At 37.8% G+C, this 17,583-nt stretch overlaps 2 protein-coding genes across 6 annotated transcripts in view; one reads left to right on the top strand and one right to left on the bottom strand.

Moving 5' to 3' along the window:
• Gigyf2 (GRB10 interacting GYF protein 2) overlaps positions 1 to 17,583 on the bottom strand; it is a 132,308-nt gene that overhangs the window by 54,491 nt on the left and 60,234 nt on the right. The window lies entirely within an intron of this gene.
• Kcnj13 (potassium voltage-gated channel subfamily J member 13) lies at positions 4,442 to 12,644 on the top strand. 2 transcript variants are annotated; one of them, XM_028789535.1, is made up of 3 exons: positions 4,442 to 4,529; positions 9,560 to 10,035; positions 11,965 to 12,644. In XM_028789535.1, the coding sequence occupies exons 2-3, from the start codon at positions 9,576 to 9,578 to the stop codon at positions 12,585 to 12,587; spliced, it is 1,083 nt and encodes a 360-aa protein (XP_028645368.1). In that variant the 5' UTR covers positions 4,442 to 4,529; positions 9,560 to 9,575; the 3' UTR covers positions 12,588 to 12,644. The 2 variants fall into 2 exon arrangements, with proteins under 2 accessions (XP_028645368.1, XP_028645369.1); XM_028789536.1 differs by lacking the exon at positions 4,442 to 4,529 and having other exon boundaries at positions 9,576 to 9,799; positions 11,965 to 12,001.

Here is a 17,583-nt window from a genome sequence, read left to right as displayed (position 1 = left end):
AGTTGATACAATGCACTGATATACTTCACCTGATCGTCTTAATAACCACAGGAGATTAAGTTAAACCTCACCATCGCTATTGTTCCTGTGTGGAAAGGGATACCTGTGGGGTGGCTTCCCAAGATCACATAGCTGAGTCATGAATCAGAAATAGAACCTAGGCCTGCAGCCTCCTAACACATCTCTACTGCATTATTCTCAGTGGTTTACTCACAACTAAGCCCACTGCAAGCAGCCAGAATTCTAGTAAAACTGAAATCGGAAGAGGAAAGTCTAGGATGTAAGCCTGCCAAGGTCCAGAAGGACTACAGATGGCACACCTTAGGGGCAGCTTGTTAGCATCTATGGACAGAACTAAGCTTACTTCACTATTTCCTGAGAAATAATTTTAAAATATTATGAAGAAAAAAATTGGTTAGGACTTTTTAATAGAAAAGTTTTGTTCTAGAAATTAATTTAAGAAGAAAAACATGGCTTCAAACAAATACCAAGATTCTATTTACAACTACTATTAAAACTAAAAAAAACCTGACACTAAGTGAAGAACTGCACTAACAGTTTGGAATCCTTTCTAATCCAATTACAGTAGGTATCTGGTTGTATCAAGTCGGGTAAGCGGTGGAAATATCAAGGAGGTTTTGTTTAGTTTTGGGGAGAGGGTTTCTCTGTGTATCCCAAGCTGTCTTGGAACTCAAGAGAGTACCTGCCTTTGCCTTCAGAATGCTGGGATTGAAGGCATGAGCCACTGTGCCTGGTGGACTTGTGTATTCCTGATGAAACCTAGATGACACACATCAAAGTCACTCACGGGCAGTTTAAAAGATGTTATCTTATAGTCTTCTCGTGCCTAATAACTGCAGTGTTCTCTGATGGTCAGGGCCACACTGAGGGCCACCCATATGGGCCCTTCTCAGCACTCAAACTCCTCTCTGTGATGTATCAGCACTATGACAATTGAGTAAAGAAGCATTCTGGTTAACTTTTTTAAAAACGTGTTTTATACACAATGTGATTTAAAAGTAAATCTCAATCTAACAGCTGAAAACAGTACAGTCCCTGGCCAGAGAGAAGAAGAGTACAGCAGGTCAGAATTCTCTTTGAAAAAATATCTCAAGCCACAGGAATATGCCCCCATCCCTAAGCCCTCATGCTTGCTGTCTGCTGGTACACACCTAGACTATCTGGGGAAGGCAGTCACCAAGGAGGCTTAAACACACCAACCTGGAAAGAGAGACTGGGTAAGGCAGTTATTCCCAAGCTACAGTCAGGAGTGAGCTGAGGGTTGAGAGTCCCTAGATTGGAAGCAGGCTGTGACCAAGGACGCTTTGTTTTTCAGGGCAAGAAGTCTAAGGCTTACAGAATCTTAATGGGGTCTATGATCTTCAAAAGGTAAAATAAAATAAAATATAATAAAAGAAAAGAAACCAATTAAAAATTTTTTCTGCTCAATACAGCAAATAGGACATTTTATCAAGAAACTGTATTACCTACAGAATAATTCTTACATCATAGTCACTTAAGGCATATAAAGCTGTTACAATATATTTGTAGCATATTATGTACAAGCAGTATCCCCCAGTGACAGTATATATTTGTTTTTCCCTTAATGTATTAAGATAGACTAGGAGTCTTCTACAAATGAAATGAAAACTGAGTGCTGGCTTCTGCCTAGTCTGACTGGGTGGACTTCCTAAGGAGAAGGAGCGGTAAAAGGGCACCTGTGTGCATGTTTGACTAGCAGCCAAAAACGGTGTTTATGGAAAACTTCAGATGGAGCTCAGAGGCACTCAGCCAACAAAATCTACAGCTGTGAAACTTGGAGCTTACAAGGACCCAATCTCCAAAAGCAAAAGCGGAATTATGGGACAGACTTTGAAGCTTGTTTATGTGCAAATTTTTGTAGCAAGTAACTTTATATTTCTCTATTAAATACTGAAAGGGAATCCCATCCAAGTGTGGCTACTTACTTCCCCTCGCTCTCAATAGTTATTTGTAAATACAATTCCAGAGTGGTGGAAATAGCAGTTGAAAGTCTACCCTTAGGAGTCTCTAAACTTCTGCAGCCTAACCTCTGCTCAGCTGGTGAGCAGTCGTGAAAACACAGCCGCTTCTGGCTGGACAACTAGGGAAGCTACAGCATGTAAGAAAGAATGTCTCTGAAAAAGTACCTCAAGCAATGGGCACACGTCCTTTTCCCCACAGCCCTTATGCTCACAGTGTACCCAGAAGCTGCCTGTCATTTCACAACATGAACTAGAAAGAGTCTAGGTATCTTTAACACAGTTGAGAATACTGGCAGCCAGTCAGGCAGACTTGATGGGAGAGTAGGCAAGACACTACAACACCAACAAATCCTTTGTCATTTTAAAGAAAACAGTAGTATATTTCTAGATTGTATACTGGATTACTTTAGCTAAAATAGAAATCAATACCTTTAGGGACAGAGTCTGGGATCTAATAAAAACTAATTTACTTATATATGCCACCTGGCATGACCATTTCAATTTTTAATAAAAAGCAAATCATCAATGGAACAGTAGCATTTATGTTCATACACAGAAGAGATGCTTTAGATCCAACTCCAACTACCTTACTATGACATACCTACTGTGTGTTTCAGGATGATGGTGGTGTATCTTCTGTGCCATTATCAACATCACCTCAGCCAAACTGACAGCACCAATTTACAATAATTTACATGCTCAAATGACTATCATCGGATGCTGAGCTCCAGAGTCAAAGTATAACAGCCACAGCCAGCCATCAGTGACCATCACTGTCCATGATAGGCCTTCAAGTTGGAAACATCCCAGAATTAGAAATACCACACATAAACCATCGTGTGGGTGCATGTTTGGGTACGTATAGGTGAACTTAACAGTATCATTAACTTACTCTATCATTTTTGTGTCAAAACAGTCTAAAATAGAGTAAATTATTGAAAAAGTTTGGTCTATAAGCTCAGTACTAGGGAGGCTGATGCAGGGGGATTTACGTACAAGGCCACAGCAAACTATATAGTCAAAATGCCTTTTTTTAAGGTGGCGGCGAGGATGGGGCAGTGTCCTAAGTTGAATGACAAGCTTTGGCTTTGCCTACTGTCCGCGACAGTGGAAGATGCACTTAACATGCTGCTTTGGGGGAAGAATATCCCATTACTTGCTCTTTGCTCTTTCAGTTAGGTGTTTTCCTCAATCAGCTAGCTAGAATGATACAAATTCCTACTTGCACACCAGGGAATAAGTCTTACATTCGAATCTCACCTTGATTACCCTCCCTGGTTCTGAAGGTCAGTTACTAGTGCTCTGTCTAAACTTGTATTGAAATGTCTGGCATTAATAAAACAAAGAAGGAATTAATGTATTTTTTAACTTGTGAAGGGAAGGAGAGGAATCCACAAAGTCGGATTTCCCTTCCTAAGTAGCATTAGATTGGTCTACATTCATAACTTTCTCAGCAGGCCTTTCCAAGCTTTTACTTCAAACAAACAGTGTCTTTGTTTTTCAGATCCTCTTATGTGTAACATTTGATCAAAGTTTTAAAATTGGCAGCCAACAGAGGAGAAGAAAACACTGCTCACTAGGCATTACACAAGGCCACACTTGTCAACTCATGTGGAGGCTGCTACAAGCTGGACTGCTGACACTTTCAGGTAAATACAATTTCAGTACTGAGTTACAGATCATTTGCCCTGAATATTGTTTTATTCTACTTCATCACACATATCAAGACAAAACCCATAAGGATCACTAAAGCAAGCCTTAAGAAAATTCTTTTCTTCTTTCACCAGGATTCACCTTAAAAAGAAGTACAAGGCATCAAGCAATCATATTCCTAGTCAGCCTACTACACAACTTTAAAACCAAAGACCAAAGTTCTTCCTTTGCAATTAAGAAGGGGGGAGGTACTATTTCAGGTAACTAAATGACCTATACCTACTATCGTAGCCATACTGCTGAGGTGGGATCTGATAAGAAAACCAGAAAAATCAACTCATCAATTATGCCTAAACATCCTTATCCAACTAAATCCCCCCTCAAGAAATGGTGGAAAAAGATCAGTGAAAGAGATATCTCACACTTTAACACGCAATATAAGGAGAGAGGGCTGAAAGGAAATCTTGCGGGGAATTTTATCCCTTTGAACTTTCAAATAAACTCTTAAATAAGATTATGCAAACTTACTAAAAACCGGTCCTGATTAGAGGGAAAAAATGCACCCCTTCTCCACGTCAGTTCTAGAGGCTTTCTCCAGAGTTGTTAAGGTTTGTGTTGGGTAAAGAAAGACCTCCTAACAAACCAGCATTCTTTTCCACATGATCAGAGCTAATTGGCCCCCCTGCAGACTAAGTGACCAATCACATCAGCTTCAGCTGAAACCAGCCCTCACGGACATTATAAACACAGGAATGTAAGCTGCAAAGCCAGTCCAAGACGAGAACCTACAAACAACACTGCAGGTTAAAAAAACCACTTGGTCAAAAAGACAAGAGTCTGCTAGCTTCTTTAAGACCTTCCGTGGCAGAACTGGTGAGTACTTAAGTAACCTTCACTCTTATTCTTTCCTTTAGGGGAACAAGCAAGGAGACTGACAGCAAACAGAAGCAGCTAGATTGCTTAAACTAGAGCTTTAAACAGACACTATCTAGATAGTCAGAGCTATCTTATTTTATTCTTTTCCTTAAATTTTAGAATTGGCAAACAGCCATGCTAAAAGCATTAGTGAAAGGTTAGCTCTCAGTGGCCTTAGTAAATCTATACTAATTCTTTGTTATAATGTGTAAATGAGTAGGAAAAAGTTCTAGATAAAAATTCAGTGGCTTTAAAAAAAAATGTGTCGGGTTTTTGCTGTTGTTGTTTGGATGGAATTAGAAAAACTTCAAAATAAGCATATGGAAATAAATGCCAAAAGAATAAAGTATTATGATTTTAATTTTCTTAAACTTCAAAAGAGATGTGTATCCTGATTTAAAATTTCTTTTTAAGCAGGGGATTATTACTAACATAGATTCTGTATATAAGAAAATAAAATATGAACTACTCTCTGAGCTTACATAATGGGGTTAATACTCACATTGTTTGCCCTAATTATAGAGGCCAGGAAAGGTGCTTATGAGACTTTCAACACAGCCTTTAAAATGTTTGCATAAGGCATGAACAAACACTGTATTCATTTAGCGTTTCTAAGTGCAGCCTCTATCTTAACTGTAGGAACAGGAATTACAGCACTCGTCTAGAACACAGCAACAGAAAACTAACTTTAAGGGCTACCACCTAATGAACAGAGCAACATTGTTATTCTGATGATTAATGAAGCCATCAAACTACCATTTTTAAAATAAGTACCTTTCCCATCAAACAGTTTATAAATTTATAAATATTTTACAGCCCCCACATAGATAAATTTTCCACTTGTCTATTCTATTTCCTGCTACAGCCTGTTCATGAAAATCACATAAAAAAAATCTAAATCTAGACAAATGCATTCCAAATACACTCATGGTTAAGTATATAGCACATACCTGCAACCCTAGGACTTGGGAGATACAAGCAGCAACATCAGTTCAAAGACATCTGGCTATAAATGCTGAGTTTGAGACCAGCCTGGACTGTACAAGACCAATCTCAGAAACAGAGCGTTGTGGAGGAAAGAGAGAAGGAATGGAGGTAGTTATGCATTCCTGTGCTTGTGATAATGTAAAAATTATTTGAAAATACGTATACCCATTAGACACTTACATTTGAGGAGGAAGGGGGGGGGGAAATCCTATTAAATATCAGGCAACAGCAATAAAAAAAATTTAAGGCCAGATAAGCAGACATAAAATCATACAGAAACCATCTTACAGAAAACAGTTTGAGACACAAGACAGAAACTTATAAACTGGCAGGTAGACTTTAAGGGATCATATTATTTAATCTCCCTTTTAACCACATTCTTTGTTTTAATCTAATGATATCTGGCCAAGGGGACATGGTAGCTTGCCCAAAATGAGAGAGCTATGTACACAAGAGTCAGCACCTTCAGGCCATGCTCCTTATCCTGTATTGCACTACACAGCAGCGGCTGACTATATGAATGCACAGGGTAATCCACTAAGGATCAAAATTTTACTTCTCTCAACTTCTTGCCAAAATGATCCCATCGAATGTCAACAATGTTTCATGGGGAAAAACAAAACCAAAAATGTTTCACTGTTTTGATACTGTCTTTTGACTTCCCTGCCTACGGCTTTTTCCATGTTATTTAGTTGCTGGAGGGGCAAAAAGATGAAATTGTAGAGAGCCTAGACAAATGCTGCTACAAAAACCACAGATAACAAGAGCAATTGTAAAAGGACCTCAGTAAAATAATCAGTGAAAGGCACAGTGTGTGTGTAGAAAGGCTCACCTTCCAGAGTGGGTTTCTAACAGCAGTGAGACTTAAGCAAGGGGAAGCTTGTTCTGCTTTGCGTCTGTGAGTAGGGAACCCTTAGTGTACTCCACTAGGACAATGGCTCCAAAGTCTATACCTAATAAGCATTCCTGAAGAACCAATACTCTGTAGTGGCTCTTGGTTCTCTGACTGTTTCTCTTTTGCTTTTTGAGACCCAGTTTCACCATGTAGCCTTGCCTGACCTAGAGTTTATTGTGCGGAAGAGGCTGGGAGATCCTCTTGACTCTGCCTCCGGAGTTCAGGAATTAAAGGCATGTGCTGGCACCTCTAGCCTTGGTAGTGGTTCTTGAACGCAGCACTGTTCACAAAGGCTAACCATAGTCAAATGCTTTGGGTTTTAGCAGTAATTCTAGACCTCGGTATGCTTGGGAATAATACTCGGAAACTGCTCATTTTATGATCTCAGAAAATATATTGTCTCACTTTCACTATGAAATAGGAATGGCATAAGTAGGTATTACTAAAAACGTTAAGCATTATCAGCAACGACAAAGCAAGTAATACTGTTTACCCTATCCCAGGTATTGCCTTTTAGCCTCCCTTGAATTTGAAATTATGCTTAACACAGAAAAAAATAACATATATCAGCTACTATTACAAATCATTTCCACCGTAACAACCATGTATAAAGCTGGCATGATTTAAGTTAGTTACCCGAATCACAGGAGTAAAAAGAGCAATTACTAAAAGTGCTAGAAACTTTCAAAGACCAGCTTTAGAGTACAGTGTGAGCGCTGAATATACAAGCTTCTTGTAGAAAAATATTAAAAGTATATTAACTGATTTTGCTTTGGTTAGCCAGACAATGATAATTTAAAAAATCTTAAGCCCTCCTGTCATATGTATAACACCGTGCCTTTCTATACACTTCAGTGGTTCCATATGAAAAAGGGAAGAAGTCATGTCTATCTTCTGAGCACAGGGAAGGATGGGTGAACAGTATCAAAGTATCTAGCATGGTGTCTACAAAGGCTCTGTGGTTGTTTCTAAAAGGAAAGAGGTCTTTTAAAATATTTTAAGAATCTAACAAAATAAGGAGCATTAAATATGGGCTGAGGTGTGGCTCACTTGTCAGCACTCGCCAAGCAATAACAAAATACACCCAATGATTATGACAACTCAGTAGGGCAGTAAGTGATCCAGCATGAACAGCTTTGTCTTTAAAGTCTATCACATGAAACTGAAATGTCCATCTCATCTAAATGGAAGAACTATCCAGTATTCAATCAGCTCTAGCTCAAATCTGAGAAAAATATGAAAGAATGCCCCGGGTACCATCAACAAAGATTGCAACAGCTTCAGAACAAAAGGGAAAGTCATACATACCTAGCTGTCCAATGTCCAAATCCAGCAACACAGAAAAAGTCTACAAAACCCCAGAGTCTCAGACAAACTAACCCATTAAACCCGAGCAACCTCACACCACCTTCTTAATTATCATACAAGAGGAAGGAAGCAGCAAGGCATGATAGCACTTAGTTGTAATTCTAGTCTTCTAGAGAGGACTGAAGCAGGAGAATCCAGAGTTCACCAGTCTGAGCTACCTAAGAAAACAAATATGGAGGTGTGGGGATGAGAGAGGGGAACACAAAGGGGTATGCAGTACCCTCAAGGAAGGCTTCTTTGGAAGAAGCACCCTTAATGAAAGCAAGGCCATCGTTCCTGATTTGTTCCTGAGAATCATGATACAAAAGTCTTGATATATTTATATATATTTATCATTTCCAAGGTTGGTCATACAGTAGATGTCTATTGATAACATAGAAAAATGCCTAACCCTTCATGAAAACAATTAAGAACTGATTACACTTAATATCTTTCCAAATTTGTCATCTGATCTCTTAATGTTTACTTTTGCTTACTATGTTCTTAAAACTAGTTCTTTTGGTTTAGTTATTCTCAAAGCTACCGTCTTTCAAAGCTGGAAGGAGGGCTCAGTGCGAGAGCACTCACCTAGCATGCACAAGGCCTCAGGGTCCATTCCTAGCAGCAGCGGGGGCAAGTGGTATTATCTAGATACATCTAGTTGGAATGTCTTTTATTGGTGTGCAGGGGCTATACTGGGGTTGAACCAAAGACCTTATATATGTTAGGGAAGTACTTTACCAAGAATTCCAGCAGGGAATTTCTTACTTTGCCAAGATTTAATATGAACTAAGAATGTGTGCCCCACAGCTATCCATTTACCAGCCAGGACAGAAATAATATATTAATATGTCCATGATGGCAAATTTATAAAACATTTTTACAAGGTTTTAAATAGGCCAATTCTAAGGAATACATTAAAATTGTGTCTCTTTGGGCCAGTGAGATATGGCTTAGTGGGTATAGGTGATTTTATTAACCTGATGACTGGAGTTTGAAAACACAAGGTGAAAGAACACTGATTCCCAGGTTGCCCTCTGTCCTTCAAAAGTATCCTGTGGAACGAACGAACACACACACACAAAGAAAGAATGAATGAAAGATTGAATCAAAGAATGAATGAGAAAAAAAAACTTGTGAATCTCTAAAAGCTTAACATAATGTAAGTGTTATCCTACTACAAAGTCTAACTTCAAACATATGCAGAGCTGGGAACTAACTAGATCAATGTAGAGTGCTTGCCTAGCATGCTCAAGGCCCAGAGCTCTGGGTTCAAACACTAACAATGGCAAGAAAACAAAGTATTTGTAGATAGTTAACTAACTTTTCAAATGATTTTTGCTTATTTATAGAGTAAAATACTTATGTTTTTAAAAACTAGTCTTTTTAATTATCATTATTCATAATTATCAGCAAATTTTTAAAATTAACAAAAAATAAATATTGTATATTCAGAAATAATATATTTAGTTAACTCGATAAATACATAAGGCCTAAATTTGTACAAAGACAACATGAAGGTTGTTTTAAAAGCACAAATTATAAGCTTCACCCTATGGAATTCCAAAATATATTTAGAAAACAAGGTATCAAATAATATTTTTACAGTCAATCAAGGAAAGTGTAAAAAATATCCTAAAGCAATACATAACTAGTTAACAAATGACTTAACCAGTAATTGCCCTCTCATGTAAACACTGTAAAAAAGTTTCATAACTCATAAATCAGTTAAGGGCTAACTACTTCACTCTTGTTTCAGAGAAATACAGCCTGAGATGGACAGCAGTAATTGTAAAGTAAATGCTCCTCTCCTAAGTCAAAGATACCGGAGGATGGTCACAAAAGATGGCCACAGCACACTTCAAATGGATGGTGCTCAAAGAGGTCTTGTGTATCTTCGGGATGCATGGGGGATCCTAATGGACATGCGCTGGCGCTGGATGATGCTGGTCTTTTCTGCTTCTTTTGTTGTCCACTGGCTTGTCTTTGCAGTCCTCTGGTATGCTGTAGCTGAGATGAATGGTGATCTGGAAATAGATCACGACGTCCCACCTGAAAACCACACTATCTGTGTGAAGCACATCACCAGTTTCACAGCTGCATTCTCCTTCTCTCTGGAGACACAACTTACAATTGGTTATGGAACCATGTTTCCCAGTGGTGACTGTCCAAGTGCAATCGCCTTACTTGCCATACAAATGCTCCTAGGCCTCATGCTAGAGGCTTTTATCACAGGTAATTATTTTTGTTTTTGTTTTTTTTTAAATACTACAAGCCTTTTATAAAGTATATACTTGGTTAAGGCAAGTCTGTTATATTGCTTTAAGTAATTTATTTATATTATTATAAGCAGGTGATACCAAAGAAAGAAATGAAACAATCTAGGGACAAACAATAGAAATATATAGAGAATTTTGGAACTACATAAGAAAAAAGACCATATGCCATTAACTTTCAGGAATATACTATGCAAAAATAATAAGAAAAAGCGTAAAAGTAAATTCACACAGAAGTTATTTTGCTAAATATGTAAGGAAATTAAATGCAAATTTTAAGTCATGTTACCTGACCTACATCTGGCTTTTCTGTTTATAATTTATTTTATGTGAATTAGTGTTTTGCCTACATATATGTCTGTGTGAGGGTGTCAGATCTGGAGTTACAAAGTGAGCTGGCATGTGGGTACTGGGTCCTCTGGAAAACCAGTCAATGCTCCCAACTACTGAGCCATCTCACTAGCCTGATAGCTCACTTTTTATCTTTCTTATTATGGTAAAACCTTCTCCTCCGAGATCACCTATTCAACATGTACTCAATATAAAGAAGCCCACAGCAACACATTCAGCTCCATCTTTTAAAGTTACAGATACACAAAATACAATGTAAATATGGCCATAAATATTCATTTATATGTCTGGTAACATACAGTACTCCATAGGATTGGTTCTTTTTATGTAACACATAATTTAAAAAATATACACACTAATAGACTAATAGAAGATAAGCACTGAACATAAAAGATGATCCAATGTGCTACCAACTGGGTCCGCATCCTGTAACAAATCACTTAACTTCTATAAGAATGTCCACATTGGCTCAGCTCTTAGATAAATTTAAGATATGTATGTATTCAGATGGGAACGCGTTTATTATTTTTGTGCTAACCCCTAACTAAATTTGCCATCTCCTTCAGTTACGAAGCTATATACAAATATACATGATATGCACATGAAATTATATAGATTAGATAGATGGGTTGACTGATGGACAAATGATAAACAGACTGATGGAAGGATAGACTGATATCCTCACACTACCTGTAACCTAAGGACTCACAACATAATTATGGGGTTTGTAAAAATGATTCAGTGATTAAGAGCACTTGTTGCTCTTTCACAGAGGACCTAGGTTCAGTTCCCAAAACACATGTGGCAGCTTACACAACAATGCCTTCTTCTGGACTCCTCAGGTACTGGACACACATATGGTGAATATATACATATATTCAAGCAAAACATTGTACACACAAAATAATTTAAAGGAAAAAAACTACAATTGTTATAATGATTGCATATGCCTCATCAGCCTACCAACAGGCTCTGTGCCACAAGAATAATTAAGAAACCTTCACCTACAGCTTGGGGTGAGATATGAGTGTATACTTAAAAGATATACTGAATCACCTTATGGCCAGTTTCTCCAAAAACTAGCCTTCTAGAAGTTTCAGAGTTAAAAATTCTTTACTGCATCTCTCCTTCTTGCATCTCTCCTCTTGTAACCCAGTCTCATGGGCTCTTCATTCCAACCTGAGTTATACAGCAGGAGCCACACTCAGTTCTTGAACTTTGTAACTTACAAGATAAAGTTTTACGTTTCCTCATAACAGATCAAATTCTTCTTACCCTTTTTGAAATCATGGAGTTTTTTTGTTCATTCTTAACAGAATACACACACACACACACACACACACACACACACACACACACACACACTTTTTTAAAGCATGAGTACCCTAAATTACAATGGGATGAATTTCTTACTCAGTGAATGTGAGAAATACATAACTATTTGACATATTCTTTTCATTCAGAAACTATATTGAGATTTAAAGTTTTCTGTTCCAAAAAAAAAAGAACAAAAACATTTCAATGGTTTTTAATTTAGGTGCCTTTGTGGCGAAGATTGCACGGCCAAAAAATAGAGCTTTCTCAATTCGATTCACTGACTTAGCAGTTGTAGCTCACAAAGATGGCAAACCTAATCTTATCTTCCAAGTGGCCAACACCCGGCCCAGCCCTCTGACCAGTGTTCGGGTCTCTGCTGTACTCTATCAGGAAAGAGAAAATGGTGAACTCTACCAGACCAGTGTGGACTTCCACCTTGATGGCATCAGTTCTGAGGAATGTCCGTTCTTCATCTTTCCGCTAACCTATTACCATACTATCACACCATCAAGTCCTTTGGCTACCCTGCTCCAGCATGAGACTTCTCCACACTTTGAATTAGTTGTGTTTCTCTCAGCAATGCAAGAAGGCACTGGGGAAATCTGCCAAAGGAGGACATCCTACCTACCCTCTGAGATCATGTTACATCACCGATTTGCAGCTCTAATGACTCGAGGTTCCAAAGGTGAGTATCAAGTCAAGATGGAGAATTTTGACAAGACTGTTCCTGAACATCCAACTCCTGTGGTCTCTAAGAGCTCACACAGGACTGACCTAGATATTCATATCAATGGACAAAGCATTGACAATTTTCAGATTGCTGAAACAGGGTTGACAGAATAAGACTCATCTACACCATCCTACTTCTTAATGTATTAAATATATCTAGCCAGCTATGCAGCTATTTTCCTTCACTGTATCTCATGTTTCCTTGTTCTCAATACTGATTATATCATAGAATCTTGTCTATACCCACACACACACAAAAAAAAAGGCTAACTATACACGTCCCCGAAAAACAAAACAGTTTAGTTACCTATTTATATCAGTGGTAATCTACTCTTATCAAGGCAACTCAATGTGATAGGTATTCATGCTAGCAAACCTGCAAAGATGTAAGGTATCAAGAGATTAAGATAAAATGGACAGAGATATCTCACAAAGTTGAACTCTAAGAAAATCCCCTCTCATTTTCATCTGTAAACTGAAACAACAGTCTAGTTTCAAACCTAGCTCCCTGGGTGGAAAGCTGATTTCACAATATTTAGTGAACATCCTTGTACAACTTTTATTTTTTCAAGACAGCAAACATCATTCCTTTGATTCTTTAAACTACAAAACTAGGGTAAGTATTATCTCCTCAATTCCTAACTACTAGAAACAGAAGTACAAAAGAAAAGTAACAATATGGACTTATAGATAATCCCAAAAGCATTTGAATATAATACCCAAACACATGTACATATATTCAGAACAAATAAGAAAAGCTCTGGCCCAGACAGAACTTGCAGGACGGTATTTCTGGAAAAGAAATGCAAAACTGTATGTTTGTAACTCTTCTAAAACCTTACCTGCATAACACTCAAGTAAGTAGTAATCTAAAAGCTAATCATCTCGTCATTTGAGCTGCTTCCACCCTGAGTAAAAGATTATCTTCATACTCATGACCCATTCAATGACATAAAAGAGTCCTATAAACTTTCTAATATATATTTAAAGTTTTTATAAATCTAGGGCTTAATTTATAACTCAATTTATAACTCAACTAGAAAATAAATCTCCAATAGATAAAGCAAAAAATTAGGTAACAAAGTATTTTCAACCCCAAATTCCTGTTTCCAACCTCAAATAGTTTTTTCTATAAACACAAAATGAGTGTTTATTCAGCAGTAGGAGGCTGGACTAGATGATCTCTATTATTTCATTCCAAGTCTAATACTCCATGAAAAGCATGCTTTCTCTGCCTGTTTTTATTTTATATATACTAAGATGAACCCCTTTTTGTAGCCAGCTTAAAATACTTCTTTAAATGATTTTCATTTCAATTAAACAACTGAGCTGAGCTGTCCTTTAGCAAAACAAAAACAAACAAAAAAATTATACTATCAAGTTTCAAAGAGATCTGCATGGTTTCTCTTCCATTTCCCTTATTCGGAATTAAATGGGAAAAGTATCAGATTCACTTTCACTGCAGTGGATGGGCCAGGCACGATCATCTTAAAATATAAACTACATAACAGTAAATGTTACAGACAGCAGTGAGTCAAATTTTTTCTACTGACAGAAAGAAAACAAAAACAAAAACAAAAATTGAAATGCCCTAAGAATGGTAATAGCGGAAGACTATTAAGAACAGAGAACCTATTTATTATAAAGTTTGACTGTTTAAAAATGAAGGCATACACTCTTCCATGGCAGGCAGATCAACTTAAGACTGCTGATAAAGAGCAGAGATTCCTATTAACAAGATTAACCTGACCTGTGAAAATACACTGTGTGCGAGACTCCTCTGAATGCTCCTTCCTAAAGAACACGCACACGGATTTCAAATTTATCAAGCTGTCTGTCCTGAGGAGACAGTGAATACATTAAGAGACTAGAGACACAAGTCTCCCCTACAGAAGTTTCATGTTCTCCAATTAAAATCAGATAAGTATACTTCCATAGTTACTACTCAGACAAAATGTGACATCTGAAAATTAAGTACAACTTCCTCACCACACACTAAAACCAGCTATTTTAGTTGGTAGGGGCTGGAGAGACAGTGCTGTGGTTAAGAACTGCTCTTCCAGAGGGCCCTAATTTGATTCCTAGTATCCACATGGCTGTTCACAGCTGGCACTTTAATTTCAGTTTCAGAGAATCTGATGCCCTCTTTATCCTCCGCAGGCACTAGGCACATACATGATGCACAGAAATTCATGCAGGCAAAACATTCATCTACATGAAATAAAAATTTTTACAAGAAATGTAATCCAAAATCATTGTTTAAAAACAGGAAAGATTCTGAAAGTATTGTCTGTAATTCTTTCATTTATTTCAAAGAATCATAGTTCCTTCCTAAGGTTAAGTTTTCTGCAGAGAGACCATTAACCCCTCAGGAATATGGACTATAAATGGAAGAAAGGAGGAAATCATTGAGAACTAATATATTCAACAATGAAGACCACTCAACAACCAAAGTTACTCTTGGAAACAATTAACAGCGCATGACAGTTTTAACAAACTGAAAACAAACAGTTACCAGAAATCTTCAGCTTAGATTTATGCTTGAAAGTATATACTAGATGTCAGGGAAAAAAATCTGTAACAACAACATCATCAATGTCTATTTCCAAGTACTTCACACCAAATGCATATTGTACCTTGCAGTTCAACCTGATAGGTATCCATGTTGGTGGATTTCCAGATACTGCACATAAAGACTCACAATGTATCACACTTGGTGGGCTGAGCCTACTGATGTCATGTGGACTATTTGTTTTTAATGATAATTTTCATTGTGCTCTAACAGAAGCATACTACATGATCACAGAACTAATCTTTCCTCTGCAGCAATCAATCCAAGCAATAGGACTTATAAATCTAATGAAACAGGCCTTTTTCTACCAATATATTATTCCAACGATGTTCGCAGGGGTGAGCCATGACTCTTACCTGAAAGTTTGTAGTCCTACCCATTTATCTTCACAAAAAAAGCCAACACATGTGCTAGGTCTGTAGCTCAGTGCCAGAGCACTTTCCTAGTCTTCACAAGATCCTGAGGTTTGATCTCATCCCACCCCTCATGCAACCACCACATCAAAATAAATAGAATAAAAATTTTTAAGAAATATATAGTATGACCTTTCTCTAACTTTAAAAGGAACAAATTGATGCTGGGAAGGTGACTCAGTGGGTAAGAGCACCTACTATATAAGCACAAGGACCTGAGTTCAAATCCTACAATCTATGTAAAAAAGCAAGCAATATCTCCATGTACCTGTAAACCCAAACCAGGCATGACAGGAAACAGGACAAGAAGATTCTAGGAACTTGCTGGCTAGTCAGCCTAACCACAACAACTCCAGACTCAGTGACAAACTCTGTCTCAGAGTTCTTATGGATTCATCTTTTCTTTTTTGTTGTTGTTGTGTTTGGGGGCAGGGTGGGGAGTAGGGGGAAACTAGGGTAGCTCTGGACTTAAAGGTGATCTCTCAGCCTCTTTCTTCCCAACTGCTATGATTAAACTCATCAACACCACACCTACTTCAGACTCACTTTATCAAAGACATGCACAGAGTACTACAAAACATCTTTATTGTTTAAATAGAAACTAGTTAGGAAAACTAATTTACACTTATATGATAACACCAACAGTGAGACTCTGCACAAACAACAATAAAGCTAATCTCACCAAGAGAACACATTACTTCCCCAAGCCTCCTCAACAATTTCAGAAACTGTTACATCATTTTAAGGATGTGTTTAGCCAGGTGGTGGTGGCGCACACCTTTAATTCTGCTTGGGAGACAGAAACAGGCAGAGCTCTGTGAGTTCAAAGCCAGCCTGGTCTACACAGTGAGTTCCAGGACAGCCAGGGCTACACAAAGAAACCCTTCCTTGAAAACTAGTAACAAATTAATTAATTAATTAAAAAAGAATGTGTTTAACACATCCTTGAACCCACTGTTCAGACTTTGAAATTCAAACAGGTCAAGCCTTATTTCTTGGTCATATCTGTAAGACAGTATTTATAGCGACCTTGCAAACCCTTCTCCAAGCTCTGTCCTGCCCACAGTTTAGTCTATCTGAACACCCATGAAGTGCCTTGGCCTCCAACGGTAAACCATGACCCTTTACTTTTATTCAAGATGTGGCCCCAAAAGCGAATCCAAAGCTTAGGCTATGTAATAGCACTAACAATAATGAGGGATTGAGTGTGTTTATTAGAGAGATGATTCACTTGCTACTCTTGCAGCAGACCAGTTTCCCAGCACCCACATCACACTGCTTAAAGTTGCCTACAACTTCAGTTCTATGGAATCTGACAAAGTCTTCTGGCCTCTACAATACACACAAATCCATACTACACTCACACATACATACACATAAATAAAAAAAATCTTAAACAAATAAAAGACAATGAGTTTTCCATCTTTTGGCTCACTGGGGTAATTTAGATCTAGTAATTACTGCCCTGAGTTGTAAGATAATTGCTGATTAACACGAAGCTGAGTTCATCTGAAAGAAGCCCGAGTCTTTTCCCAAGAGGACACTCCATACTTTCAACTCTTTAATATATTTACATGAGGCTGCATTTTCTACTGTTAAATTTTCATTTCATTAGACTTGGCTTTTTGTTAGACCTTAATTCTGATCTCAAGTTAAAATTTTCCTACTCCACAGACTACTTCCTTCTGAGCACTGAGTGGTTTAAAAATCTGATCAGCAGCTAACAATATCCTCCAAAGAAAATATTACCACCTGTACAAGGCCTATGACATAATTACGGCCTCAGTATTTTATTTATTTGGAGACTATGGAATATGAAAGATTAAACATGACCTTCTGATTTTGAATCCTGTACTAACTATAAGTACCCTTCATAACCTCTCCACAATCAAGAGGAAAAGTGCTGAATAAGGGCCTTGAAGAGATGGTTGAGCAATCAGTACTGCTTGCTACTCTTCCAAGAGTCCTGAGTTCAGTTCCCAGCACCCACAGGGAGTGGCTCATGCTACCTGTAACTCAAGGTCCAAGGGATCTCCTGGCCTCAGTGGGCATACACTCATACAATATACACACAGACACACACATACACATGAAAGTGTTTCTAAAGTACTGAATCAGATAAGGA

This window comes from Grammomys surdaster, unplaced genomic scaffold, assembly GCF_004785775.1.
Source record: "Grammomys surdaster isolate TR1022 unplaced genomic scaffold, NIH_TR_1.0 125846, whole genome shotgun sequence".
Lineage (NCBI taxonomy): Eukaryota > Metazoa > Chordata > Mammalia > Rodentia > Muridae > Grammomys > Grammomys surdaster.
The sequence above is the reverse complement of the archived record's forward strand: the minus strand, read 5'-3'. Positions and strand labels throughout refer to the sequence as shown.